General features: G+C 42.3%; 1 protein-coding gene and 1 long non-coding RNA gene across 16 annotated transcripts in view; one reads left to right on the top strand and one right to left on the bottom strand.

Annotated features, from left to right (window-relative positions):
* The window catches only part of P4HA3 (prolyl 4-hydroxylase subunit alpha 3), a 69,420-nt gene that overhangs the window by 3,547 nt on the left and 41,229 nt on the right, over positions 1 to 24,644 (top strand). For 6 of the 15 annotated variants that reach the window (XR_010147283.1, XR_008537875.2, XR_008537874.2 and 3 more), the window contains exons 1-3: positions 1,389 to 1,822; positions 21,524 to 21,666; positions 23,315 to 23,538. Coding sequence is in view for 7 of the 15 variants with exons in the window: in XM_054661524.2 (XP_054517499.2) it covers positions 1,488 to 1,822; positions 21,524 to 21,666; positions 23,315 to 23,538 (702 nt within the window). In the remaining 8 variants the exon portion in view is untranslated. Of the gene's footprint in view, positions 1 to 1,388; positions 1,823 to 14,274; positions 14,534 to 21,523; positions 21,667 to 23,314; positions 23,539 to 24,644 lie in introns of those variants that run through there. The other 9 variants (XR_008537870.2, XR_010147282.1, XM_054661519.2 and 6 more) reach the window with 5 other exon arrangements.
* Positions 1,816 to 14,660, bottom strand: LOC107967158 (uncharacterized). The gene is made up of 5 exons (XR_002938510.3): positions 14,496 to 14,660; positions 13,999 to 14,120; positions 13,726 to 13,826; positions 3,655 to 3,722; positions 1,816 to 3,249 (listed from the first exon to the last, which is right to left on the bottom strand). It is a non-coding gene; the product is annotated as an uncharacterized LOC107967158 (long non-coding RNA).

Raw genomic sequence — 24,644 nt, 5'->3', positions numbered from 1 at the left:
TTGTGACTTGCTGAATGGCTTCCATCCAGGCTTCGGCTAACCTGAGCTAAATAAGGAAAGCCAGAGTGGGCAGATGGCCCACTCACATGGCTGTTGGCAAGAGGCCTCAGTTCCTTACCACATGGGCCTCTCTGTAGGGTTGCTTGAGTGTCTCCGTGACAAGGCAGCTGGCGTCCTCCAGAGTGAGTGATCCAAAGAAAGAGTAAGGCACAGGCCACAGTGTCTTTTATGACCTAGCCTTGGAAGTCACACACTGTCATTTCTGTACAAGTCTATGGTAACATATAGCAATCGTGCGATCCTCCTACAGTGTGAAAGGGACACAGTGTGTGAGTACCTGGAGGCAGGGATCACTGGGGGCTATCTTGGGGACTGGCCACAACAGAGGGAAAGATTAAGTGATCAATTTTAAACAAGTCATGTTTGAGACACCTGAGAGACATCCAAATGTAAATATCAAGTAGGCAACTGGAAATATGAGTCTGGAGCTCAGAAGAAAGGTCTGAGCTAGAGATATAAATTTGGAAGTTATCAACATACCAAAGTCTTTAAAGCTGTGGAAATGGCTGGACACGGTGACTCACACCTGTAATCCCACCATTTTGGGAGGCCGAGGCAGGCGGATCACGAGATCAGGAGATCGAGACCATCCTGGCTAACACGGTGAAACCCCGTCTCTACTAAAAAATACAAAAAATTAGCCGGGCATGGTGGCAGGCACCTGTAGTCCCAGCTACTCGGGAGGCTGAGGCAGGAGAATGACGTGAACCTGGGAGGTGGAGCTTGCAGTGAGCCGAGATCACGCCACTGCACTCCAGCCTGGGTGACAGAGCAAGACTCCATCTCAAAAAAAACAAAAAAAAAGCTGTGGAAATGAGTATGATCACCTAATTAGGGTGCAGACAGGAGATGGAATCTTAGCCTTTTGGAACTCCAACTTGTACTCTTTTTACTTTAAAGTTATAATTTAATCTAGTTTTATTAATGGTAAAAACTTTAAATAAAGAAAATTAGAGGGAAGGATACAACAAACACCCAGGTACCCACCACCTAGAACAACAAAGATCAGCACTCTTTCTCATTTATCTCACATATTTCCCTTTCCTTTTAAGTACTTCTCTATCCAATTTTGTGCTTTGACTCTTATATTGGTTCAATTTGTTTTAATTGGTTATCTTTTGCCAAATAACAAACTATCCCCAAAGACTTAGTGGTTTAAAATAGCAAGTATTTATATAGCTCATAATTCTGCAAGTCAACATTTGTGCTAAGCCCAGGTGAGTTGTTCACCTGGTCTTGGCTGAGTTTATTCACGGGTCTGAGGCCAGCTGCTAAATTGGCTGGTTCCTGGATAATGTAGAATAACTTCCGCTGGGATGGCTCATCTCTATTCCATGTGATCTCTTGTCCTCCAGCAGGCTAGCTCAGGTCATTTCATATGAGTAGTGGGACAGGACTTCAAAAGAAAGAGCTGAGATGTGCGATGCATGTTGAGGCTTAGACAGAGAATTTGTACCATCTCTCTGCTGCATTCCATTGGCCAAAAATGTCGTGATGTCAGTTCAGGTTTAAGGGGAGGAGAAATAGTCTCCCTCCACCTCTTGATGGGGGATGCTGCAAAGTCACAATTCAAAGAGTATGAATTCAGGGAGGATGGAAAGAGTGTGGCAAATTTTGTAATCTACCACAGTTTACTCTTTGACCATAATTATTCACATTCCTCCCACAGGAAAAATATGCTTACCACCATTCCAAGACCCCCAAACACCTCTTGCAATTATGTCATCAGGCTTGAAGACCAGGATCTTGTGGTTCACATCAGGTTTGTATGTGACATTATGGATGTTGTTCTTCTTAATCCTGACACCGATGGATTAAAGACAAGTTATTTGCCTCCCGCATACCTACTGTACATTGAGACGGAGGCAGGATATCCTCAATAGACACTTCCATTTAAAAAAGGGAAGAACGCTGGTCACGGTGGCTCACGCCTACAATCCCAGCACTTTAGGAGGCTGAAGCAGGCAGATCACTTGAGGACAGGAGTTCAAGACCAACCTACTAAAATTACAAAAATTAGCCAGGCATTGGGCAGCACACCTGTAGTCCCAGCTACTTGGGCGGCTGAGGCAGGAGAATCACTTGAGCCCGGGAGGGGGAGGTTGCAGTGAGCCGAGATCACACCACTGCACTCCAGCCTGGGCATCAGAGCAAGACTCTGTCTCAAAAAACAAAAACAAAACAAAACAAAATTAAAAAGGGAAGAATGAGAGACACATAGCAATTCTGAACTCCAGCTGGGCAAAGGTTTACAAGTCTCACTATCCCAGGAGAGGGTGTATTTCTTGCTCAGGTCTAGAGTTTACTCCCTGGGAGGGCGTTCCTGCTCCACTGATCTCTGCGGCTCTTGACTATACCCTTTGGAACATATTCCTTGTCTGTCACCTTCCTTGGCTACTTCTGAAGATGTGGCCCATGTTGGTAGCTGAATAATTGGTAGTTTGAATAATTTCAGTCTATTCCATACTCCAAATGACACAACTGTTTTGTGACATCTCTCTAGATTTTATTACTGGTATTTTTGAATTGGGCTTCTGTGGGATCTCACTCTTAAGTTTCCAAGAAGGTTTTTTTTTTGTCTAGAGGTCGACTAGACATCACTTTAATTCTTGCAGAGGTCTTTACAAAGTGCCACTATGAAACACAGATTACTGTTTTTCCAGCCTCTAGTAATAATTTCCCATCATTTCCCCAGACTTCAATATGTTTGCTCTTGCCATTTTCCCAGTTTCCAACCACTCCCAATCTCAAAGCTAATGTCACAAATTTTAGGGTATTGTTAATGGCCTAACATCTCACTTTCGGACACCAATTTCTGTATCAGTCTACTTTTGCTGCAAAACAAATTACCCCAACACTTAGTGGCTTAAAACGGCAGCTATTTATATATCTCACTGTTGTGTGGGTTAGCAGTTTTGACTGAGGTCAGCTGGATATTTCTTCTGGTCTTGAGTGAGTCCACTTCTCTGCTGGTGGTCAGCTGCCAAGTTGACTGGGTGCTGGCTAATTTCTGATGGCCTCGGCTGGGTTGGCTGAGCACTGCCACACATGATCTCTCACATTCCAGCAGGCTAGCCCAGGGTGTTCCCTGGGTGCCTGGGCAGAGCCCCAAAAGAGAGAGCCAAAGCATGCAAGGCCTCTGGACACCTAGGCTCAGAACTGATGCACTGTTCCTTCTGTTGCAATTTACTGGTGAAAGAAAATAATAAGGACTTCCCAGATTCAAGCAGGAGATACAAAGTCATATAGCAAAGGGTGTGGATATGGAGAGGAATAAGGATCATGGCTATTTTTACAATTTGCCATACCTCCTCAGAGGCCACCTTCATCACAAAGTGGGAGGCCATCCTTCCCTTCCAAATTTTATCTTTATGCGACATATGTACATATCAAAAATATATAGTTTTTTCCCCTGTGAGTTCTATATGTTTTTAAATGAACTATTTCATACATACTACATAATTTGTGCAGTATAAATGTAAGGCATAAAGAATAGGATGCTTTTGTACCTGCCACGCAGGGAAAGAAATGCAATTTTATCAATATATTTTAAACTCCCTGTATGCCCCTCCCAACCTAATATTCACTTCTTACCTGGACTATGCAGTTCCTTCCTGTCTTGCCTCCTCCCATCAGCTCTACCTGCTGAAGCCAGCATGATACTAAAAAACAAACATCGAATAATTCCTGTACTTAAAACTATTCAGTCATTTCCCATTGACCTTCGAATAAAATCCAAATTTATTTATAGAGTAGGCCCTTCGCCATCTGGCTCCTGTTTACACTTCATGCCTCATTTTTGCCATTCATCCCTCAATGTGCTATGCTTATTCTTAAAACAGATCATTGAGATTTTGCCAAAGAAAGTGGCTTCCGTAGTTCCGTGCACTTCCTCTTTTGGAGCATGTGTCACTCTTGTTATTGGCTGTTTGCTTCTCTGTCTCCACTACTTAACTTGTCCCCACCTGGCTCTGAGGGTGAGGATCCCAATATCTGCTGTGTCCCTCTGGGGCCAAGCACAGCAGCTGGCACCCGGGATGCTCAGTAATAATTGAATGGATGAATGAATGCTAGACTCTGAGGACAAAGAGAAGCTTCACAAAAATTTCCTAGCCTATGTGAAAAACAGATATATTGAATTAATAAATTGCTCTCTCCGCTAAGCCAACAGCAAATGTGGGACTAGGATGGTGGGTTTGAGCTGGCCTATAAGCTCCACTAGGGGTCACTGTGGCAATGCCTTGGAGTCTTAAAAAAATCACGTTATTTCCATGGAAAGACTCTACCTACTTCGAATGGAAATGTGATTTTTCAAAGGTGGTAGTGGTTTTATTTTGTGTTTTAATAAGCTCCCCATTCAGTCCACTGGAGAGAGCTGTATGTGAGCCACCCGTGAGTCTGAAGGACTTAGTAACCCCTGCTGGTGCCCACTTTATGCCTGTAGTGGTTCTTCAACTTGGAACCACCATAACAGCTTTCACAAACATGATTTAATTTATCTTCCACATCAGATGTTGGCAGCCAGGATAGAGATTGTTATTATTTCCATCTTAAAAATGATATTTCTAGAACATTAAGTAATTTTCCCAAGGAATCACAGCTGGTACCTACCTAAGCAGGGACTTGAATCTGGGTCTTTCTAATACAAATGTATTAGTTTATTAAAAATATATTGAGTTCCAGGCTCTGTAAAAGATGATAGAGATGCAAAGACATGCCCCCCAAACTTAATGTCTTAGAAGCAAAGACTGTCAAAGCGGAAAGGAACTTTGAAGATCACCTAATGAAGTGTTCTCAACTCGGATGTGTGTAAGAATCACCTCAAGAGCCTGTTATAAATGCAGATTTCCTGGACTTTGCCTGTCTTCCACCCTCTTACAGTCTGATTCAATGAATCTGGGTGGACCTTGGAATATGAATTTTTCATAAGAACATCCACATTTACCTGAATAATTCTGTTGCAAATAGACTGTGGACCACACTGAGAAACACTGATCTATTGGTTTCATCCTTTCATAATATAAAGGAGAAACTGAGGTGATGTGAGTCCCCTGGAAATATTCCTTGGATGTAGAAGGGAGGCTAACCCAGGAACTGATAATGAGCAATGTGAAGTAATGATGCAATGGAAAGAGCACTCGACTGAGAGCTGGGGACCCTGGGCTTACCGTCTTGCAGCTGAGTCACTTCATTTCCATAAACTGGTTTTCTCAACTGTAAAATGCAGGACAATACATACTTCATAGGCTTATTATGAGGACAGGCAATTCAAAAGATTTGGAAGAAGACTGGCACTAGAGACACTTGATAAAGAGATTAACAGGATTGTTTTGAATGCTCTTTCTACTTTATTTATCTATTCTCTTATTTTCATTTTTATTTTCTTGGCTGGGTGTGGTGGCCCACGCCTGTAATCCTAACACTTTGGGAGGCCGAGGTGGGCAGATTGCCTGAGCTCAGGAGTTCAAAACCAGCCTGGGCAACACGGTGAAACCCTGTCTCTACTAAACAATACAAAAAAATTAGCCAGGCATGGTGGTGGGCGCCTGTAGTCCCAGCTGCTTAGGAGGCTGAGGCAGGAGAATTGCTTGAACCTGGGAGGTGGAGGTTGCAGTGAGCCAAGATCACGCGACTACACTCCAGCCTGGGGGACAGAGGAGGACTCCGTCTCCAAAAACAAAAAAACAAAAAAACAGAATTATTTTCTTGAGACAGAGTCTTGCTACCTTGCCCAGGCTGTAGTGCAGTGGCACAATCATGACTCACTGTAGCCTTGATCTCCCAACCTCCTTTCTCAGCCTCCCAAGTAGCTCGCACCACAGGCATGCACCACCACTCCTGGCTAATATTTTTATTTTTGTCTCTCTATGTTACCCAGGCTGGTCTTGAACTCCTGGGCCTCCCAAAGTGTTGGGATTGCAGGCGTGAGCCTCCATGCCTAGTCTATTCTATATTTTTAAACGAGTACTTGCAATTGCCAGGCACTCAGCTAGGAACCATCTCACCTATATGAAGTATATGATCTAGTGTAGCAGACAGCCATTAATTATACAAATAAGAAGTAATAATAATAGTTATTATTATTATTATCATTATTATTCTGAGACAAGCTTTCACTCTGTTACCTAAACTGGAGTGCAGTAGCGCAATTCTGGCTCACTGTAGCCTCAACCTCCTGGACTCAAGCAATCCTCCCACCTCAGCCTCCTAGCTGGGACTACAGGCACACATCTCCACAATCAGATAATTTTTAACTTTTCTGTGGAAATGGGGTCTCACTGTTGCCCAGGCTGGTCTCGAACTCCTGGCTTCAAGTGATCCTCCTGCCTCAGCTTCCCAAAGTGCTGGGTTTACAGGCGTGAGCCACTGTGCCTGGCCCAAATAAAAAATTATAATTGTCATAAATGCTACCAAGGGAAAATACAGGGTGTGTTTTGAATAATATGAAGACTTGAACCTAGTCTGCAGACAAATAAAATGTCCCTGAGGAAATGACTCAAAGGATGAGTAGGATTTAGTCTGTCAGAAATTCCGCATGAATCAGGAAAGAGCTTGCCAAGAGCAAGAAATGAAAAGACAAAAGGCCAGCATGGCTGGAGTGGAGAGAGCAGAGGAGAGTGGCACAAGCTGAAGCTGAGGGTGGTTATTATTTCCAGAGAAGCCTTTCTCTTTTCCTGACTTAATAATTATTTGAAAATCTTGATCTTTTCCTCAACTCTTTTCTGTCAATTTTTTTCCATTTTAAAACTCAAAAGCCTTATTATAGTAACATTTCCTCAAAGCTAATATAAATTTTTCACTATTTTGACATTCAGAAATAGGGATGGTCTAGTAATACAGGTTGAAAAAAAACTTGCTATTTAGCAAGTTGTTCCAAACAGGAATGTAAGTTGAGCCCTCACAAACTTACCAGTGTTCGGAAAATACCTATTCTAATGTCGTCATGTAATTATTTACACTTGTAGCATAATTTCATTAAATTTTAGTTTGTTTTAGTTAAACTTGGAACACTGCTATTACTCAAAGTGACTTCAAAAATTCCTCTCTGATCCAGAAGTAAAACAAAATATTATAGTTAGGAGGTTCTGATTGTGGGGAAGATGAAATAGATATATTCTACCCTGGCAATTGTAAAACCTGGACAGAATACACAGAACAGGCATTTGAGGACTCTGTCTTCCTGCTACTTGGCCCTGGATACATGCAGTCATGAGAAGTACATAGCAGAATGGGGTAAGTGAAATTTCAGGTTTTCTGTGAGAGGACCTAAAAGGGGAGCCTCAGGGGACTGGAAAGTATCAAACATCATAGAGAGACAAGCTCAGGAGAGCAACGCCGTAATTCCTGGGTTCACCTCTGAGCTGTGCATGCATGGATCTGATACTAAATAGCATACCATAGACTTGAGTACTGAGGTATGGGATAAAGGGATAAACCACTATCCAGATCCAAGACTGCCCACTGAGTATGCACAACTGAAAGAGGTCTGAATAGTATTGCAAGGCTTTGAAAACTGAACTGACATTGGAACCACAGCCACAAAGACAGGTCACATTTCGCGGCCTGCATCCAGCTGGGTCATTTACATGCTAAAATGAAAGTATGAATACTCTCCATAAGATTTAAACAAGATCTAGACATGTATAATATTCAGAATGTTTAGTATTTAATCCAAAATTACTCAGCATACAAAGAACAGAGAAAATCTTAATCTGCATGAGAAAAAACAGCCAACAGATGCCAATGAAGAGAGAACATAAGTGTTGAAATTGTTAAAGACTTTAAGCTAGGCATTATAGAATGCTCCAAGAAGTAAAGGTGAACACTCTTGAATGGAAATGGTATCAACAAACAAATAGAAGACATAAAGAGAAACCAAATGGAAATGTTAGAGCTGAAAGTATAATAACCAAAATTAAAAACTCACTGATGGAATTAATGGCAGAATACAGATGACAGGAAAGAGTCAGTGAACTTGAAAATGGACCCACAGAAATTGTCTAATCAAATAAGAGAAAAAGATTTTTAGAAAATGAACATGGCCAGATATAGTGGCTCATGCCTGTAATCTCAACATTTTAGGAGGCCAAGGTGGGAGGATCCCTTGAGCCCAGGAGTTCAAGACCAGCCTGGACAACATAGTAAGACCCTGTGTCTACCAAAAAAGAAAATTAGCTGGGTGTGGTGGCATGGGCCTGTGGGTCTAGCTACTCAGGAAGCTTTGCCAGAGCCCAGGAGATCAAGGCTGCAGTGGGCCATGATTGCACCACTACTGCACTCTAGCCTGAGCAACAGAGTGAGATCTTGTAGAAAGAAAAGAAAGAAAAAGAGAAAGAGAGGAAGAGAGAAAGAGAAAGAGAAGGAAGGAGGGAGGAAGGGAGGGAAGGAAGGAAGGAGAAAAGAAAAACGGTAAAATAGAAAAAGAAAAGGTCAACTCAGAATTCTACATTCAGTGAAAATATACTTCAGGATAAAAGTAAAATAACTACATTCTTAGATGAAAGAAAATTAAGAGAATTCATTGCCAGCAGACTTGCTCTAAAAGAATTTCTAAAGATATTGACTCAGCAATCAAAACATTTCCCACAGGAGAAAAAAAAGCCCAGGCTTAAATGACTTGCATGGTATACTCTTCCAAATGTTTAAAGAAAAACTAACTCCAGTCCTTTACAAACTCACATAAAAATATAGAAAAGGAGGGAACACTTTCCCACTCATTCTGTGAGATCAAAAGTATGATACCAAAACAGACAAAGATATCAGATAAAAAGAAAACCACAGACCAACATCTCTTATGAATATAGATACAAAAATCCTCAACAAAATATTAAGAAACCAAATCCAGCAACATATGAACAAGACTATACATCATGGCAAGTGAGATTTATCCCAGGAATGCAAGGTTGGTTCAACATACAAAAGTCAATCAATATAAAACACCATGTTAAGAAAATAAGGGGTGAAAACCACATGACAATCTCAGTAAAGATAGAAAATGCATTCTACAGATTAAAAACATTCAACAAACTAAGAACAGAAGGGAACCTCCTCAACCTGATTAGGGTATTAACAAAAAACCTTCAGCTAACATCATACTTAATGGAAGAAGACTGAAAACTTTGCCCCTAAGATCTGAAATAAGATCAGAATGCCTTCTCTTACCACTTCTATTCAACATTATACTGGAGATTCTAGCCAAGTCATTTTAGCTAAATAAATAAATAAAAAGCATCCAGACTGGAATGGAAGAAGTAATCTATTTTCTGATGTTATGATTGTCTATATGTAAAATCATAAGGCATCCACAAAACACACTATAGACCCATTAAATGAGTTTAAAAGGTTACAAGATTTAAGCTCAATGTACAAAAATCAATTGTACTTCCATACAGTTGCAATGAACAATCTGAAAACAAAATTAAGAAAAAATTTCATTTACAATAGTATTAAAAAACCACACAAAGCCATTTATATGAAATGCCAAGAATAAAAAAAATCCATATAGATGGAAAGTAGATTAGTGGTTGCCATGAGGGAGTGACTGCTAATGGATACAGGGTCTCTTTCTTTTTTTTTTTTTCTTTTTCTGAGACGGAGTCTCACTCTGTCACCCAGGCTGGAGTACAGTGGTGTGATCTCTGCTCACTGCAACCTCCACCTCCCAGGTTCAGGTGATGCTCCTGCCTCAGCCTCCCAAGGGGTACAGGGTTTCTTTGTGAGGTGAAGAAAATACTCTAGAATCAGATATTTGTGATGGTTTTGCAACCTTGTGAATATATTAATACTAAAAACCAACTGATTGTACACTAAAGGTAAATTTTATACTATGTGAATTATACTTCAATTTTATAAAGAAGACTATACTTAGGAATAAATTTAACAAAATTATGATATACAATTTTGTAGCTCTATCTGCTGAAAGAACCTGGGGGCAGCAGCATCCCAGTCACAGTAAGCATACCAGCACCCAAATCTTGGTTTCTTAATACTCTTTTCCATTAAAAGGAACCAGAACTCCTTGGAGAAATGCCTGATTCTGGGACTGGGGCTGGGAAAGAAACTACAGGATTACCTGGAATAGCTTATAACTAACAACTTATAGAATGAGAGGAATAAAGGGGACATATCAAAGGGACACAAGAGCCATATTGAAGGAGTTAGTCAACTTGTGTTGGCAAGGACAACTCCAGGACAATTTGAACATCAAATAAATAGTTAATTATAATTCATTCAATAACATGTATGAACTCATACATATTGATATAAGTAAATGAATAAGTTAGTAACTGGGACAGAAGAATATAGAGAATATATATATTCTCTATATTACCAGAGAATGCCAATAAGTACTAATAACCTACTAATTAATAAGTAGAAAATACTTTTTCATTAACTTTATGCTGGAGGAACCAGGCATACATCATTTATACCAAGGACTGAAAGTTAACACCACCAGCAATGGGACAAATCAACATAATGTGCCTCCTGACATGATGCACTGAGAACAAAGAATTATTCCTGTTGTTTCTGCCAAAGTTGCATCTACTCATGAGGAAACATCAGACAAACTCAAATTGAGAGATCGTCCAAAAAATAACTGGCCTGTTATCTTCAAATATGTCAAGATAGCAGAGACTAAGGAAAGATTGAAGAACAGTACCAGATTGAAGAACATTAAAGAGATATGACAACTGAGCACACCAATAGTCCTGGATAGGATCCTAGATTCACAACACATTTAAATGGTACAATCAAGAAAATTTGAAGAAGGTATGTGGACTCGAGGTATTAGTATTTTGTCAATGTTAGTTTCCTAATATTGGTGGTTATATTGTGGTTTTGTAGAAGGTCTCTAAGAATCTTATGGGTGTACCTTATATTTCAACCAGGAAAAAAAAATGCTTCTAAGAATCTTAGGGCTGGCTGGGCATGGTGGCTCACACCTGTAATCCCAGCACTTTGGGAGGTCAAGGTAGGTGGATCACTTGAGGCCAGGAGTTCGACACCAGCCTGGGCAACATGGTGAAACCGTCTCTAAAAAAATACAAAAATGAGCTGGGCATGGTGGCATGTGCCTGTAGTCCCATCTATTCAGGAGGCTGAAGCAGGAGGATCACTTGAGTCCAGGAGTTCAAGGCTATAGAGAGTCGTGATCGTGCCACTGCACTCCAGCCTTGCAACAGAGCAAGACCCTATCTCTAAAAAAATAAAAAGACTTTTAAGACTGTTGTACCACAACCCTGAGTCTCAGCCCAAGTTAGAGAAGGGCACTTCTTGGGAAGAAATATAGATATGGTTTTTGTCTAACGGAAAGAACTCCAATAAGATTTACAGGAAATCCTCAAAGGTTTTAAGATGATTTTGTCAATAGAAGTACTGCCCACTTGGGCTAAAGAGACAGAGACAATACAAAGCAGATACCTTTGGGTTCCTTTATCAGTTTCCTACTGTTGCTGAAACAAATGACCACAAACACAGTGGCTTAAAACAACACATATATTGTCTTACAGCCCTGGAGTTCCGAAGTCTGAAATGGGTTTCACTGGACTAAAATCAACGTGTCAGCAGGTCTCTGTTCCTTTTGGAGGCACTAGAGGAGAACCTGTTTCCTTGCCTTTCCAGCTTCTAGAAGCGGTTCACAATCCTTGACTGGTGGCCTCTTCTGTCATCTTTAAAGTCAGCAATATAGTACTAAGTATCTTTAAATCTTTCTTACTTTGCTTCCATTGTCACATTTCTTTCTATGACTTTTAAGGACCCTCATGATTGCATCAGGACTACCAAGATAAACCAGCATAATCCTCCAATGTCAAGATCCTTAACTTAATCACATCTGTAAAGTCTCTTGTGCCATGTAAGGTAACACAGTCATGGGTTTTGGGAATCAAGACATGCACATCTTTGGAGGGAGGGCATGATTCTGCCTATCACAGTCCCTAATCTTCTATGGTCAGAATACCTTCTATGGGAAGGCTACTCAGTTAGAAAGGGTTTGTGCAAGCTAGGAGCCTTGAAGCTTAAGCTTCAAAACCTTCTAGGTAAATCTGCCTCTGGTATTGATTAAGAATATGGAATCAGGATCCACATGACCTGGGTTCAAGTCCCTTCTCTACCACTTACTATGTATGTTGATTGAATTGATGTTACAGATTGGGTTTTCTAGAAGCAGAGGCACGGCTGGAGTTTGAGGTGCAAGATGTTTATTAGAGATCAGCATCTACGAAAGGGAAAGGAAGCAGGAAAAGGCAGAGGAAGAAGTCAAAGAGGCTTGACAAAGCCTTGATCAAGGTGGCAGGTGCGCTGGAGCTAGTATTTCCTGTAAGAATTGTCTCACGATGGGCCAAAATGGCTAGGCCTTGATTCCCTCACCTTGCTCCATTGCTGGATTAGGGCTGTTCCAGGAAGGACATTTCCCTAAGCGAGACTGCTCTCTGCTATAGGACAGACCCTAAAGCAGCTGACCACTGGATACTCTTCTCATCACATTCCCTGCAGCTGTGCAACAAGTCCTTCTTCGAAGGGGGATCTGCATGTTACATCTCATGTCTACACAAGCAGTGGTGTGCTGGAGCTGGCTCACCCCAGCTCACAGGAGTTGTTAGCATCTTTATCCAACCACAGTCAGTGGTGACATTTTTGCATGTCGAAATTAGCCACTGTGGGAGAATTGACACCACAGAAATTGGCAAATGCCACAAATCAGAACTTTATTTTTTTCCTGGAGAGCTGGTTTACCAGCACACCTCGAATGTGGTCCACAAGTGATTAACACTGAGTAGGTTAATGATTGTCCCTACAATTCAGTCTTCTCATCGGTAAAGTGGGGCCGATAATACTGTAAGAATACTAATATTACTTAGGCTATAGGGTCAGCATGAGAATTAAATGAGTTAATACATGTAAAATACTCTGGACAGCGATTAAATGAGTTAATATATGTAAAATACTCTGGATGGCGCCTGCCACACAGGAAACACCCAGTAAGTATTAACTACTATGTTTACTGTTGCCATTGTTATTACAATTATTGCTACCTTAAAAACTTCCACTGGATTTTCATAGAGGACAAGCACCTAAATTTCTTAGTATGACATGCAAAGACCTTTCACAATCTGATAGTTTCAAGCACAAGGAACTTTTCATCATTTCTGGAACTCAAACTGTTTTCCACCTCCAAACCTTGTCACGCACATGTACCTTCTGCCAGGAAAGCCCACTCCTCCCTTGCCTGTCAACTTCCAATTTTTTTCATCCTTTTGAACCAGCACCCATCACCTCCTCTCTGATGCCCTCTCCACCCACTACATGAGGGTTCCTTCTTCAGTGTTGCCATTGCATATTGCACAACCCTCAGTTACTCTGACAGCACTTTATTGTGATTACTTGTTTATATAACTGTCTCCTCCTTTGAGTCCAGGATTGGATCTGCTATTTCTCTGTGTAGGCAGCACAGTAACACAGGTGCTAATAAATATTTGTTGCATGAATGAACATTGCCTGGGAAATGCATAAGAGGGGGGAAATAGAGTACATAGCCTAGTAGGCTATAATAATAATAATAATATTTTTATTTGCTTAAGTGACTCTAAGTATATTGTGTAAAGCAGTGACTTTAGGACCCCAGAGTTTCAGGTTCTGTAAGTCCTAGATTTGTCATATACTCACATCCTGACACAGTCCTACTTATCCTTCAGATGGCTCAGATGTCACGCTCTCTGTGAGGGTTTTCCTCCCAGCTGTCCTCTTGCCGCTCTTTGCCTGCGCACCTATTCACATACGCATAATTGACTCTTCTGGACGTCCCTGTGGGGATCCAGTGGTGTTTGTGTATTCCCACTCCATGGTACAGAGGGGCGGATATTTTGGGGATCCTGTGAGCATGGTGTTAACAATATTTGGGGATAGTCACAGCCTTAGACCTGTGAATTCATCGCTCACCCTGCCTCCGCCTCAATTTCCCCTAGTGTGATGGGCACAGTGGAAACACCTTCCCAGGGTCGCGATTTAGTGGAGGGCGGCGGAGACTGATGTTGCAGGAAGCCCCCACGCATTCCGAGGAGCTGAGGAATAGAGAGCGAGGTGAGGCGTCGAAACAAGGAGGGAGTCAGGGGGCGTGGGGCGAGACTGGGCGGTGGACCGGACGGGACGGGCCGGGGCCAGAGGGCGGGGCCTGAGCCGGGAGGGGGCGGAGACAGGGGTGGGGCAGGCGAGGGCGGGAGCGGCTGGCGCCGCGCGGCCAGGACTGTCTGAGGAGAAGTTCGCGAGCGCTGGCTATGGGTCCTGGGGCGCGGCTGGCGGCGCTGCTGGCGGTGCTGGCGCTCGGGACAGGAGACCCAGAAAGGGCTGCGGCTCGGGGCGACACGTTCTCGGCGCTGACCAGCGTGGCGCGCGCCCTGGCGCCCGAGCGCCGGCTGCTGGGGCTGCTGAGGCGGTACCTGCGCGGGGAGGAGGCGCGGCTGCGGGACCTGACTAGGTGAGGGCACGGCGAGTGGGAGCGACCGAGGGGCCTCAGTGGGAGACACTGTGCCGCAGGGTGGGGTGACTCAGGTTGAGTGTGACCCCAGGCTCATTGTCATGCTGCGTGGGACCCCAGACCCACTGTCGCACCGTGCGACTGAGACATTGTGGCATGGGGTGGGGAGTGGCTCTGAGGGCCAGTGTGACCCCCTAGACCCATTGTCACCCTGTGTGGGACCCTGACACTCCGTGGCATGAGGTGTTGGCGAGGGTTGGGTCACACTGGGACTGCAGACTCCATCACACACACAGTGGCACCCCCCATATCCACCGTCACACAGCAAAGTTGATACACTGTGGAAGAGCGGGGCGGGGTGACTCTAGGACCTCACAATGTGCTGTGCAAAGCTGTGTGAGCCCCAGGCCCTGTGTCACACTGACACAGACACAGTGGACGGTGCTGTGACAGAGACACTGTGAGAGTGACATGGAGAGAATACGGTGACGCTTTAGCTACGCAAGTATTGACCTTTCAAGGGGGGATCGTGAAACACCGCATGATCTAGTGAGCTGATGTTTAGTGTTAGGAGTCAGGTGACAGTCTTCCACCATATGTGAGGTTTACATGTCATTGGGACTGGATGGGCACGACACTGTGGATATCATACTCTGCATGTGAATGATGCTGAGTAACTGTACAGGTCGCTATATGAATAATGCTTCAGTTCATTAATTCATACAACACATATTTTTGAGTGCCTACTAAGAGCCAGGCAGTGTTGCAGGCAGTGGGGATAAAATGGTGAACAAGAGCCAACTCTGCCCTCGAGGAGTTTGGGTCTGTAGCACCATGACTGTTAATCAGAGATGTCCACTGCCGTCTATGTCTTCAGTTCTTCCTTCTCTTTACACATGTAGAAGCTCTCTAAATACTAAATAAATGATAACTGAGATGTTATATGTGTGTCAACATATTTGATATCAAAAAAGCACTGTGAAAAAACATACTTGATGCAGAAGATACTGAGTGTAGCACACAGCAGTGGATGCTCAGCTAATATAGTTTTGGGGTACAATCAACAAACTCTAGTGCTACACACTGTGGCATAAAAGGTTGTCAGACTTGGGATGCTGAGGCACCATAGTCATGTATCGACTTAGCAGTGTCCAACTGACAAAAATGAAAGATAAATGATTGTATATGATACCATCTGTATGAATATGTGCTGCGCCTTCTCTGCCTGGGACATCAAGAAGCCTACAACACTGACAGAGTGGTTATGACCACGTCACTATTTGGATATATTAATATTGTACTTATATCATGTGACCTTATCATTGAGCAAAGACAGCACAATGCACTGCTTTTAAAACTTTGCGTGAGTGTGTGTGGTAATAATACTGATTCTGGGGTGACATGAGAAGAAGGTATGTGGAATGGGGAGTGACTCTGAGGTCCAGTGTGACCCCCAAACCCATTGTCACCCTGTGCGAAACTTTGTGACCCCATGACTGTGAGAGAGAGCTATGTAGAAGAGAAGCATTTTGTGGGTGGAAAGTATTTGCGAGAGATCTTGTTAATAGTGACTGAATGAGCTAATTTGGTGCTTGTCCTTAAGTATGTGGCTTGCGTATAAACAGCTTGAAATAGTGTGACAATATACAATATAGGTATGTATTAATTTTAACAGTAAATGAAGATCATTTCAATAATTATTGTCACTCTTTGGAATAGCATAGTTGTCTAGTATTCCATGGGTCCATGTTGACCGAGCCAAATGTTTTCTTTTTGTTCATAGCCCAGAGTCATTGGAGTCCAAGCTTATTAGTGGAAATAGGACAGAATTTTTTCTCTTTGATTTCAGAGCCCAGCATTCTCCCTGCTACCCATGCTTGTTCTCATACCAGTAATCTCTTTGGGTAGCTCAGATGGAGACGGGAGTAGGGGGTCAAAATCCCCCTGCTGGTCTTTCAGGTTACATTCTCAGAAGAGAGCACTTGAAGCATTTTGGCCAAAGCAGCTGGCCAACCCCATTCCACCATGCTGGTCTCCTTCATTGTCTTTCCACCACTGTCATTATCACAACTTTGTCACAGCAGGAGGTCTCATACAAACCATATCTCATTTGATTCTCTCTCACACACAATGCTTTGAAATAGATTTGTATTACACTTGTTAACTATTGAGAAATCAGTTAAAACATGAGAAAACTAAAGTCTAGTTGCTCACTCAAGATTGTATTAATAAATCTAATAGGTAGCAAATCCAGGACTAGGACACAGTTGTTTTGATTGTTTATCCAACTTTTTTCCTACTATGCTATGTTATCCCTACCACTTCTTTTATCTGTTATACCAAGACATAGACCAAGCCCCTAACTAATTGAGGTTTTACTAGTGGCCACAGTACATGGTGGTTAACAGTGAATTCAGGAGTTTAACAGACCTCTGTTTGAATCGTTGGCTCTGATCTTGAACAAGTTACTTTACCTCTTTGAGCTTTAGTTTCCTAATCTGTAAAATGATGATAAAAATAGTACCTACCACCATAGGGTTTTTGGAAGGATTAAGAGTACCATGTAAAAGTTTTTATCATTGTACCTGGCATGTAACAATTGATGGACAAATGCTAAGCCTTTATGCCTTTTATTTTATTTTATTTTATTTTAAGACCATCTAGTGAAACTAGGCCCCACTTTTGGCTCTAAGTATTAACTAGGATTGTGACAGCCTAGATAAAAAAACAAATCAGAAAAGTTCTCAATTATTTTCTCAGGTGACTTATAAACAGTTAATTTTGTAGTTTAGTTTGATATTTTGAAGACTGTCATTCTGTTCTCTAGTGACTGCTCTAAAACCCAGTGAAATGTTTGCTTTTTAAGAGACAGGGTCTTGCTCTGTCACCCAGGCTAGAGTGCAGTGGCTCTATCATAGTTCACTATAACCTCAAACCCCTGGCTCAAGTGATCCTTCTGCCTAAGCCTACCAAGTAACTAGGACTACGGGTGCACACCACCATGCCTGGCTAGGGTTTTTTTGTTTTTGTTTTTGTTTGGTTTGGTTTGATTTGGTAGAGACGGGGTCTTGCTCTCTTGCCCAGACTGGTCTTGAACTCCTGACCTGAAGTGATCCTCCCTCCTCGGGCTCCCAAAGTGTTGGGATTGCAAGCATGAGCTACCGTGCCCAGCCTTTATGTTTGCCTTTTAAAACAAGAATTTTGGCAGTTCTTGCTAATTTTTCTATACTCCCAATCTGGTGATTTTATGTAACTTGAGAGGCTATTTCCAAGGCTCTCAGCTGAGATAGAAAAATGCAATATTCTTGAGGTTGAAACTACTCCCTACTCCAAGTTAATGAATAAAAATTATACTTGTTATAGTATATATAGTTATATGCCAGTATGGTACATATACTAGTTATATATATAAAGAGAGTTTATCCTAGCTTTTGTTGTTGTTGTTTTTGCAGTTTAAAACACCACCAAGAGTGAGAGAGAAGTGTCAGCCACAATTTTTTCTGTGCTAAGGATTAAGCATTAAGAATGTCCCAGAAGAACTGATACAAAACCATTTCTGAATTCCAAAGGCAAAACATATTGAAGTGAAATAGCCCATGTATTGTGGTTGGATAACCTGCCCAGGCTATGTTTAATGCAGGGATTGGGTTGCAAATTTTATGTGCAGATTCTTGAAGGAAAGGATCTGATTTTCCATTCTCAGCAGTATTTGTTAAAGCAAAAAGACATTTAGGAAACCCTGAGGTTTGAATTCAGCATCCAGTAACTCAGTTTCCAGTCTCTGGAAACTGCTATGTGCTCAGAGGCTGGGCATAGGGCCAACTTTTGGATTCTAAGCCAACCTCAGTTATCAGTTGAGAGATTTTTTTTCTTTGTGTGACAGAAAAATGGCATATCTAAACACTGGATTGAATTGATGTGCTGCAATAGATATCAAACCCTGACCTAAACAAATCAACCCCAAAATGCAAAGAGGGGTGCTAAGAAAACAAGGAAGTAGACAGCACTTTTGATTTGATGCATGACTTGGGGCAAATATTCACCTCTCTGCTTTACCACTTTACCTTTGTGCCTCAGTGTCCTCTGATTCCTGTTAAACATTAGTCCTCAAGCAAATGAGGAATCTGTTTATTCAGTTGTGGAGGGGGTGATGAGAAGAAATAACAGAATGTTCATGCTGAAAAGATCCATAGAAATCTTCTAGACTAGATCAGTTCCTTCATTTTATGGATGAGGAAACTGAGTGATAGTTGGAGGCTAGGTCAGAATAAGTCCCAGTTCCTTCCTATCCAGCTGTCTTATAAAATCACTGCCCTCTCAGCCTCAATTGTTCCTGGACACCTACTCTTTAAGCTGGACTCAAGCCCAAGTCTCCGCTTGTTAAGATTTTTCATCAAGCAGTGGAGTATCTTTCCCTAAGTAGTTCCATATGGAGCCAAAGCAGGAAACAATGGGTAGTAAAGATCCCACACCCCGGAGGCTGGTTTCATTTCAAAACCCTAGAGCTTCAGCTCACAGACTGCCTTGTCTTTGGGATCAGAGACACCCTGGGACTTGACAGGCTTCCCATTTCCCCACTGGGAGACCCAGGTCCAGGTTCTTGTTCCTTAGTTTATGTTGAATTGAACATTTGGCTCCTTGGAAGCCTCAAGGCAGTCGTCTTCTATTTCAGGCTTCATTTCATAGTTGAGGACCTCACTCTTTAGAAATCCTCAGATCAGACTCTGCTCCAAGGGGTTGAAATCCTACCACCTTGCCACTTCCTCTATTTTTCACTTTGATCTCTGTCTCCTCGCAGAAGTCGCCCACTCTTGCCAAAGGACTCATAGTCTCCTGTGCTCTTGCACACGTTCATTTTTTTTCACTTTGCACAAACTTTTTTTCTTCTACTTCCATTCTTGTTATACTATTTTTGAAGTTGATAATTTTAAAACAAGTGGGAAAACTCTTGGAGAGCAGGAATAGTACCTTAATCTGCCCTGTTATAGATAATAAATTTCAGTAATATAAATTCCATTGGTGTTTTAGAAATGGAATTAACCAGAGTATACTAGGAAAGGAAACAGCATCTTTTGCCTATATAAACACTGTTGAAGGACACTGGAGAAGGGAAATTAACTGGAAAGATGATCACTTCAGGCCCTACCATTTCTGCCCTTTTCTGCAATTGTTGCCAAGCTAGAAAGGTTGGAAGTGTGCTGGACGATCCCACCTCTTATTCCCCTTTACAGTCATCACCACTTCCTAAACTCCTTCCTTGAACCCAGTCCATTCTCCATCGCTGTCGTGGTTCAGAGTCTCCTTGTCTTGTGCTTGCAGTTTTGAAGTGGCCTCCTCCCCACCCTCTCACACATTTATATATGTGAACAAGTCATAGTTTCAACAGTACCACTCTCACTTAAAGCCTTCTCTAACCTGCTCTGGCCAAATTAATCATCCCCTCTCTGTCCTCCCCACTAAGCCTTGTTCTTAAATCTGGTATTGCATCTGTAATGTAATTATTTGTGTCTTTCTCACTCACTAAACTGTGGATCCTTGAGACCAAGATTATTTCCTTATTCAGAATTTTGTCCCTAGCTCCTAGGAGAGTATACTTCATTCTTTCTTTCATAGAAATATGTATTGAATTTAGGTATAGAATGATGAGAAAAAAAGTTATTTTCTTATCCATGAAATCCTTGAGTGTTAGACCTTGTCTTGCCTTTGTATCCCTAGAATCTAGCATGGAGTCTGACATCTAGCAAATAACTCGTGTAGATTGACTTACTACAAATATATCTCAAGCCTCTGTGCCTTTGTACACTAATGGTTCCTGTTGGCTTGAAAAATACTCTTCTTCTCTTCTTTGTTCTAGCTCCTTAAGAAACCATATAGCATAATCAGCTGCGAACCCAGGTTTTGGAGTTAGTCAGACTTGGGTTCCATCCTGGCTTTGCCCTTTACTAACAGTGTGGCTTTGTTTCAGTTTCCTCTCTGTGGAATGGGTAAAATTAAATCTACACTAAGGGTCGGTTGGAAGGTGGGGGGTAATTAAATGAGACAATCTATTTAGAGCACCCAACAGGCCAATACATGGTAGGAGCTCAATAAGTAATAGCTTTCAGTATTTTAACAAATCATTCAAGATTCAGATCAAATGCCATCTCTTCTTGGAAGCCTTTCCTTCCCCCTTCTAACTCCCACCTGGATGAGCTGCCCTGCCTGCACAGCTGCAGCATTATATGCTCACTTCTCTCATAGCAGAGAGGTCCCCAACCCCTGGGCCAGGGACTGGTACCAGTCCATGGCCTGTTAGGAGGCGGGCCCCCCAGCAGGAGGTGAGTGGTGGGCAAGGGAGCATTACTCTTTGAGCTCCACCTCCTGTCAGATCAGCCACGGCATTAGATTCTCATAGGAGCGTGAACCTTATTGTGAACTGCACATGCGAGGGATCTAGGTTGTGTGCTCCTTATAGGAATCTAACTGGTACCTGATGATCTGAGGTGGAACAGTTTCATCCCGAAACCATCCCCCAACCCCCCGGTCCGTGGAAAAAATTGTTTTCCATGAAACTAGTCCCTGGTGCCAAAAAGGTTGGGGACCACTATATAGCACATATCACAGTGGTTATAATTAATTCAATAGTGTTTTTGAGTTTCTACCAGATAGTAAGTATTGCATATACAGTGATGACAGGAGAAAAAGACTTTGTGATCCCTTTGAGAGCTGGACCCTGTCTTGCCTTTATATCTCTAGCATGGTGCCTGAAATACAGTAATTGATTAATATAGACTGACTCATTCAGTGAACAAAAGAGTGGACCTACTTTTGTTGTATCTATAGTTTTCATATTCTTTGGGCTTGCATGGCTTTTTGGTTGGACTATTATGTGAATCTCAAGAGGTTGAGCATGTCAGTGTTAGCTACTCTTAATGTACACACACCATGCCAGCCTTCCCTAGGTGTAGTGGTTGTATCAGGAGGTGAGATCATTCTACTCCTTTCTTTCAGATTCTATGACAAGGTACTTTCTTTGCATGAGGATTCAACAACCCCTGTGGCTAACCCTCTGCTTGCATTTACTCTCATCAAACGCCTGCAGTCTGACTGGAGGAATGTGGTACATAGTCTGGAGGCCAGTGAGAACATCCGAGGTAATGAGGAGGAGGGCTGGAGGGTAAGAGAGAAGATTCTATCTCCTGACTCGGTGGTAAGGAGAGAGATTCTGTTGGGATGTGATTTCAAAGGGTAATGGAGTAGGTGGGTATTACTTAATATCCTTAGCTCTAGCTAGCACAAAGAATTAGGCCCCCTTGCTAATCGGTTTATATGATTATACCTTAGAAAGCACTTTCATATCAATTGTCTCATTTGATGTTCACTACAATCCTGTGACAAAGTACAAGCCTTCCATTTATATATGTATAGAAAATAACGGTCTTCTAGTAGTTTCTGTTTCGTTAAATTGTCACTACAGTGTCATCTATAGCAAGATCACTTTCCTAATTTATTCTACTTTGTGCTGTAAGAAGTTTGTTGACGGCCGGGCGCGGTGGCTCACACCTGTATTCCAGCACTTTGGGAGGCTGAGGTGGGCTGATCACTTGAGGTCAGGAGTTCCAGACCAGCCTAACCAACATAGTGAAACCCTGTCTCTATCAAAAATACAAAAATTACCGGGGAGTCGTGGGATTACATGCCTGTAATTCCAGCTACTCGGGAGCTGAGGCAGGAGAATTGCTTGAATCTGGGAGGCAGAGGTTGCAGTGAGCCAAGATCGCACCACTGCACTCCAGCCTGGGGTGACAGAGCGAGACTTTGTCTCAAAAAAAAAAAAAAAGTGTTGACTTTTGGGCTGGGCACAGTGGTTCATGCCTGTAATCCCAGCACTTTGGGAGGCTAAGATTGCTTGAGCTCAGGAGTTCGAGACTAGCCTGGGCAATATAGCGAAACCTATTAAAAATAACAAAAATTAGCCAGGCATGGTGGTGCATGCCTGTAGACTTGGGAAGCTGAGGCACAAGAATTGCTTGAACCCAGAAGGTGGAGGTTGCAGTGAGCTGAGATTGCGCCACTGCGCTCTAGTCTGGGTGACTGAGCAAGACCCTGTCTCAAAAAAAAAAAAAAAGAAGTTTGTTGATTTTTGGAAAGCTAACAGTGAGAAGAGTCTGGGTGTGGTTGCTCATGCCAATAATCTCAACACTTTGGGAGCTTGAGTTGGAAGGATCACTTGAGGCCAGAAGTTTGAGACCAGCCTGGGCAACATAGCAAGACCCTGTCTCTACAAAAAAATTTATTTAAATTAGATGGATGTGATGGCATGTGCCTGAAGTCCTGCCTACTCAGAAGGCTGAGGTGAGAGGCTCACTTGAGCCCAGGAATTCAAGATTATAGTGAGCTATGATCATGCCAGTGTGCTCCAGCCTAGGCAGCAGAACAAGATCCTATCTCTATTAAAAGAAAGAAAGAAAAGAAAGAAAAGAGGAGAGAAGAGAAAAAAAAGAAAAGAAAAGAAAAAGAAAAAAAGAAAAAGAAAAAGAAGAGTTGTCTCCCTAAAGAGTGAGACTCCTGTAAACAGTATGCCTTAATTTTTATTTCTCCTTCACTCATTCTGAATGTTCCTCATTCAGAATTGCATTAAGCATCCACCCTGTGCCAGGAACTGTGCTTGCCTCTGGGAACACAAAGACAAATCCAACTTGATGTCATTAAATATTTGAACAGGTGGTCATGCCTTACATGTATTAAATGCCCAACTCCTGTTTCTTAAATGCTGGGTTGATGTTTTTACTACTTTTACAGCTCTGAAGGATGGCTATGAGAAGGTGGAGCAAGACCTTCCAGCCTTTGAGGACCTTGAGGGAGCAGCAAGGGCCCTGATGCGGCTGCAGGACGTGTACATGCTCAATGTGAAAGGCCTGGCCCGAGGTGTCTTTCAGAGAGTCACTGGCTCTGCCATCACTGACCTGTACAGCCCCAAACGGCTCTTTTCTCTCACAGGGGATGACTGCTTCCAAGTTGGCAAGGTAACAATATTCAAGAGAGGGCCAATTGCTTGGCTCTGGTTTCTTATGGATAAAATAACTATGTACTGATTGCTTTTACTTCTTTTTAATACTTACAGTAAACTTGGAAATTTGATATCATTTCCATTTTCAGAGAAAGAAAACAAGATTCAGAGAGGGTAAATAACTTGCCCTAAGATTATGCAATTTTAAGGGCAGAACTAAAGCTTGAACCCAGTCTTGTGACTCCAAATCTCAGGCCCTTTCCATAGTAGTTAAGGTGTTTATATACTTAGAACACTCTTGAGATTGAAAGGGGTGTTATTAATTATGCTAGAACAACAGACATGAACTAGGAAAAATGGTCCTTTGTTCACCCTAACTATAGCACCCTGCCAGTGCATGAACCCCTGGGTAGAAAGGGAAAGCAGGGGGTCAGGGACGCAAGGTTGGGGAAAAGGATAAGAGATGGTGATGGAAAGGTAAGATCACGGAAACAGCCTCCTGAGACTTTCTGGAATCCAATGCAACATGTCCTAAGCATTTGGAAGTACAAAATTAAAGTAGTGTCCAAAATCTAAGGCCATTCACTTTAACATTACTTGAGGAAATAGACTTCAGGAACACCCCCGCCCCCCATCTGAGGTATTTAACTGATCTTTGATTATAAGTTGTAATCACACGTGAGATCATTTTGTAATATACTCTTTGCCAGCCTTTGCTATAAAAAGCAATGGAGCAAGTCCATTTTAACTTTGAAGATGTTTATTGCAGTAAGGTGTATTTTTCCTGACTCCTACAGTATTCATCAACAGATCTGGGAGTGGGTCTCATGTGTCCTGATTCCAAGTTTTGGGAGTCAGTCTTCCAAATTAAGGCAGAGTAGGCTGCTTGAGTCTCTCTACGTACTGTTTTCTCTTTTCTGGGATCCTGAGTGGAATCAGAGCTCAATCATCAAGTTCATGGCTGATTTAAATTTAAGCCAGGTAAAGTAGTTTAATGTATGGTACTAACATATTAGTGAGGCCTTTCTGAAAGTAAAACCGTATGTTGAAAATTTAGTAAGTCACTTCCTGGAAGTCTTACTGGCAATCTTTCTTTCTATATTTATTCACTTATTTTGAGAG

This window comes from Pan troglodytes, chromosome 9 (assembly GCF_028858775.2).
Source record: "Pan troglodytes isolate AG18354 chromosome 9, NHGRI_mPanTro3-v2.0_pri, whole genome shotgun sequence".
NCBI lineage: Eukaryota > Metazoa > Chordata > Mammalia > Primates > Hominidae > Pan > Pan troglodytes.
Note: the sequence above shows the minus strand (reverse complement) of the source record. Positions and strands in the feature narration are given on the sequence as shown.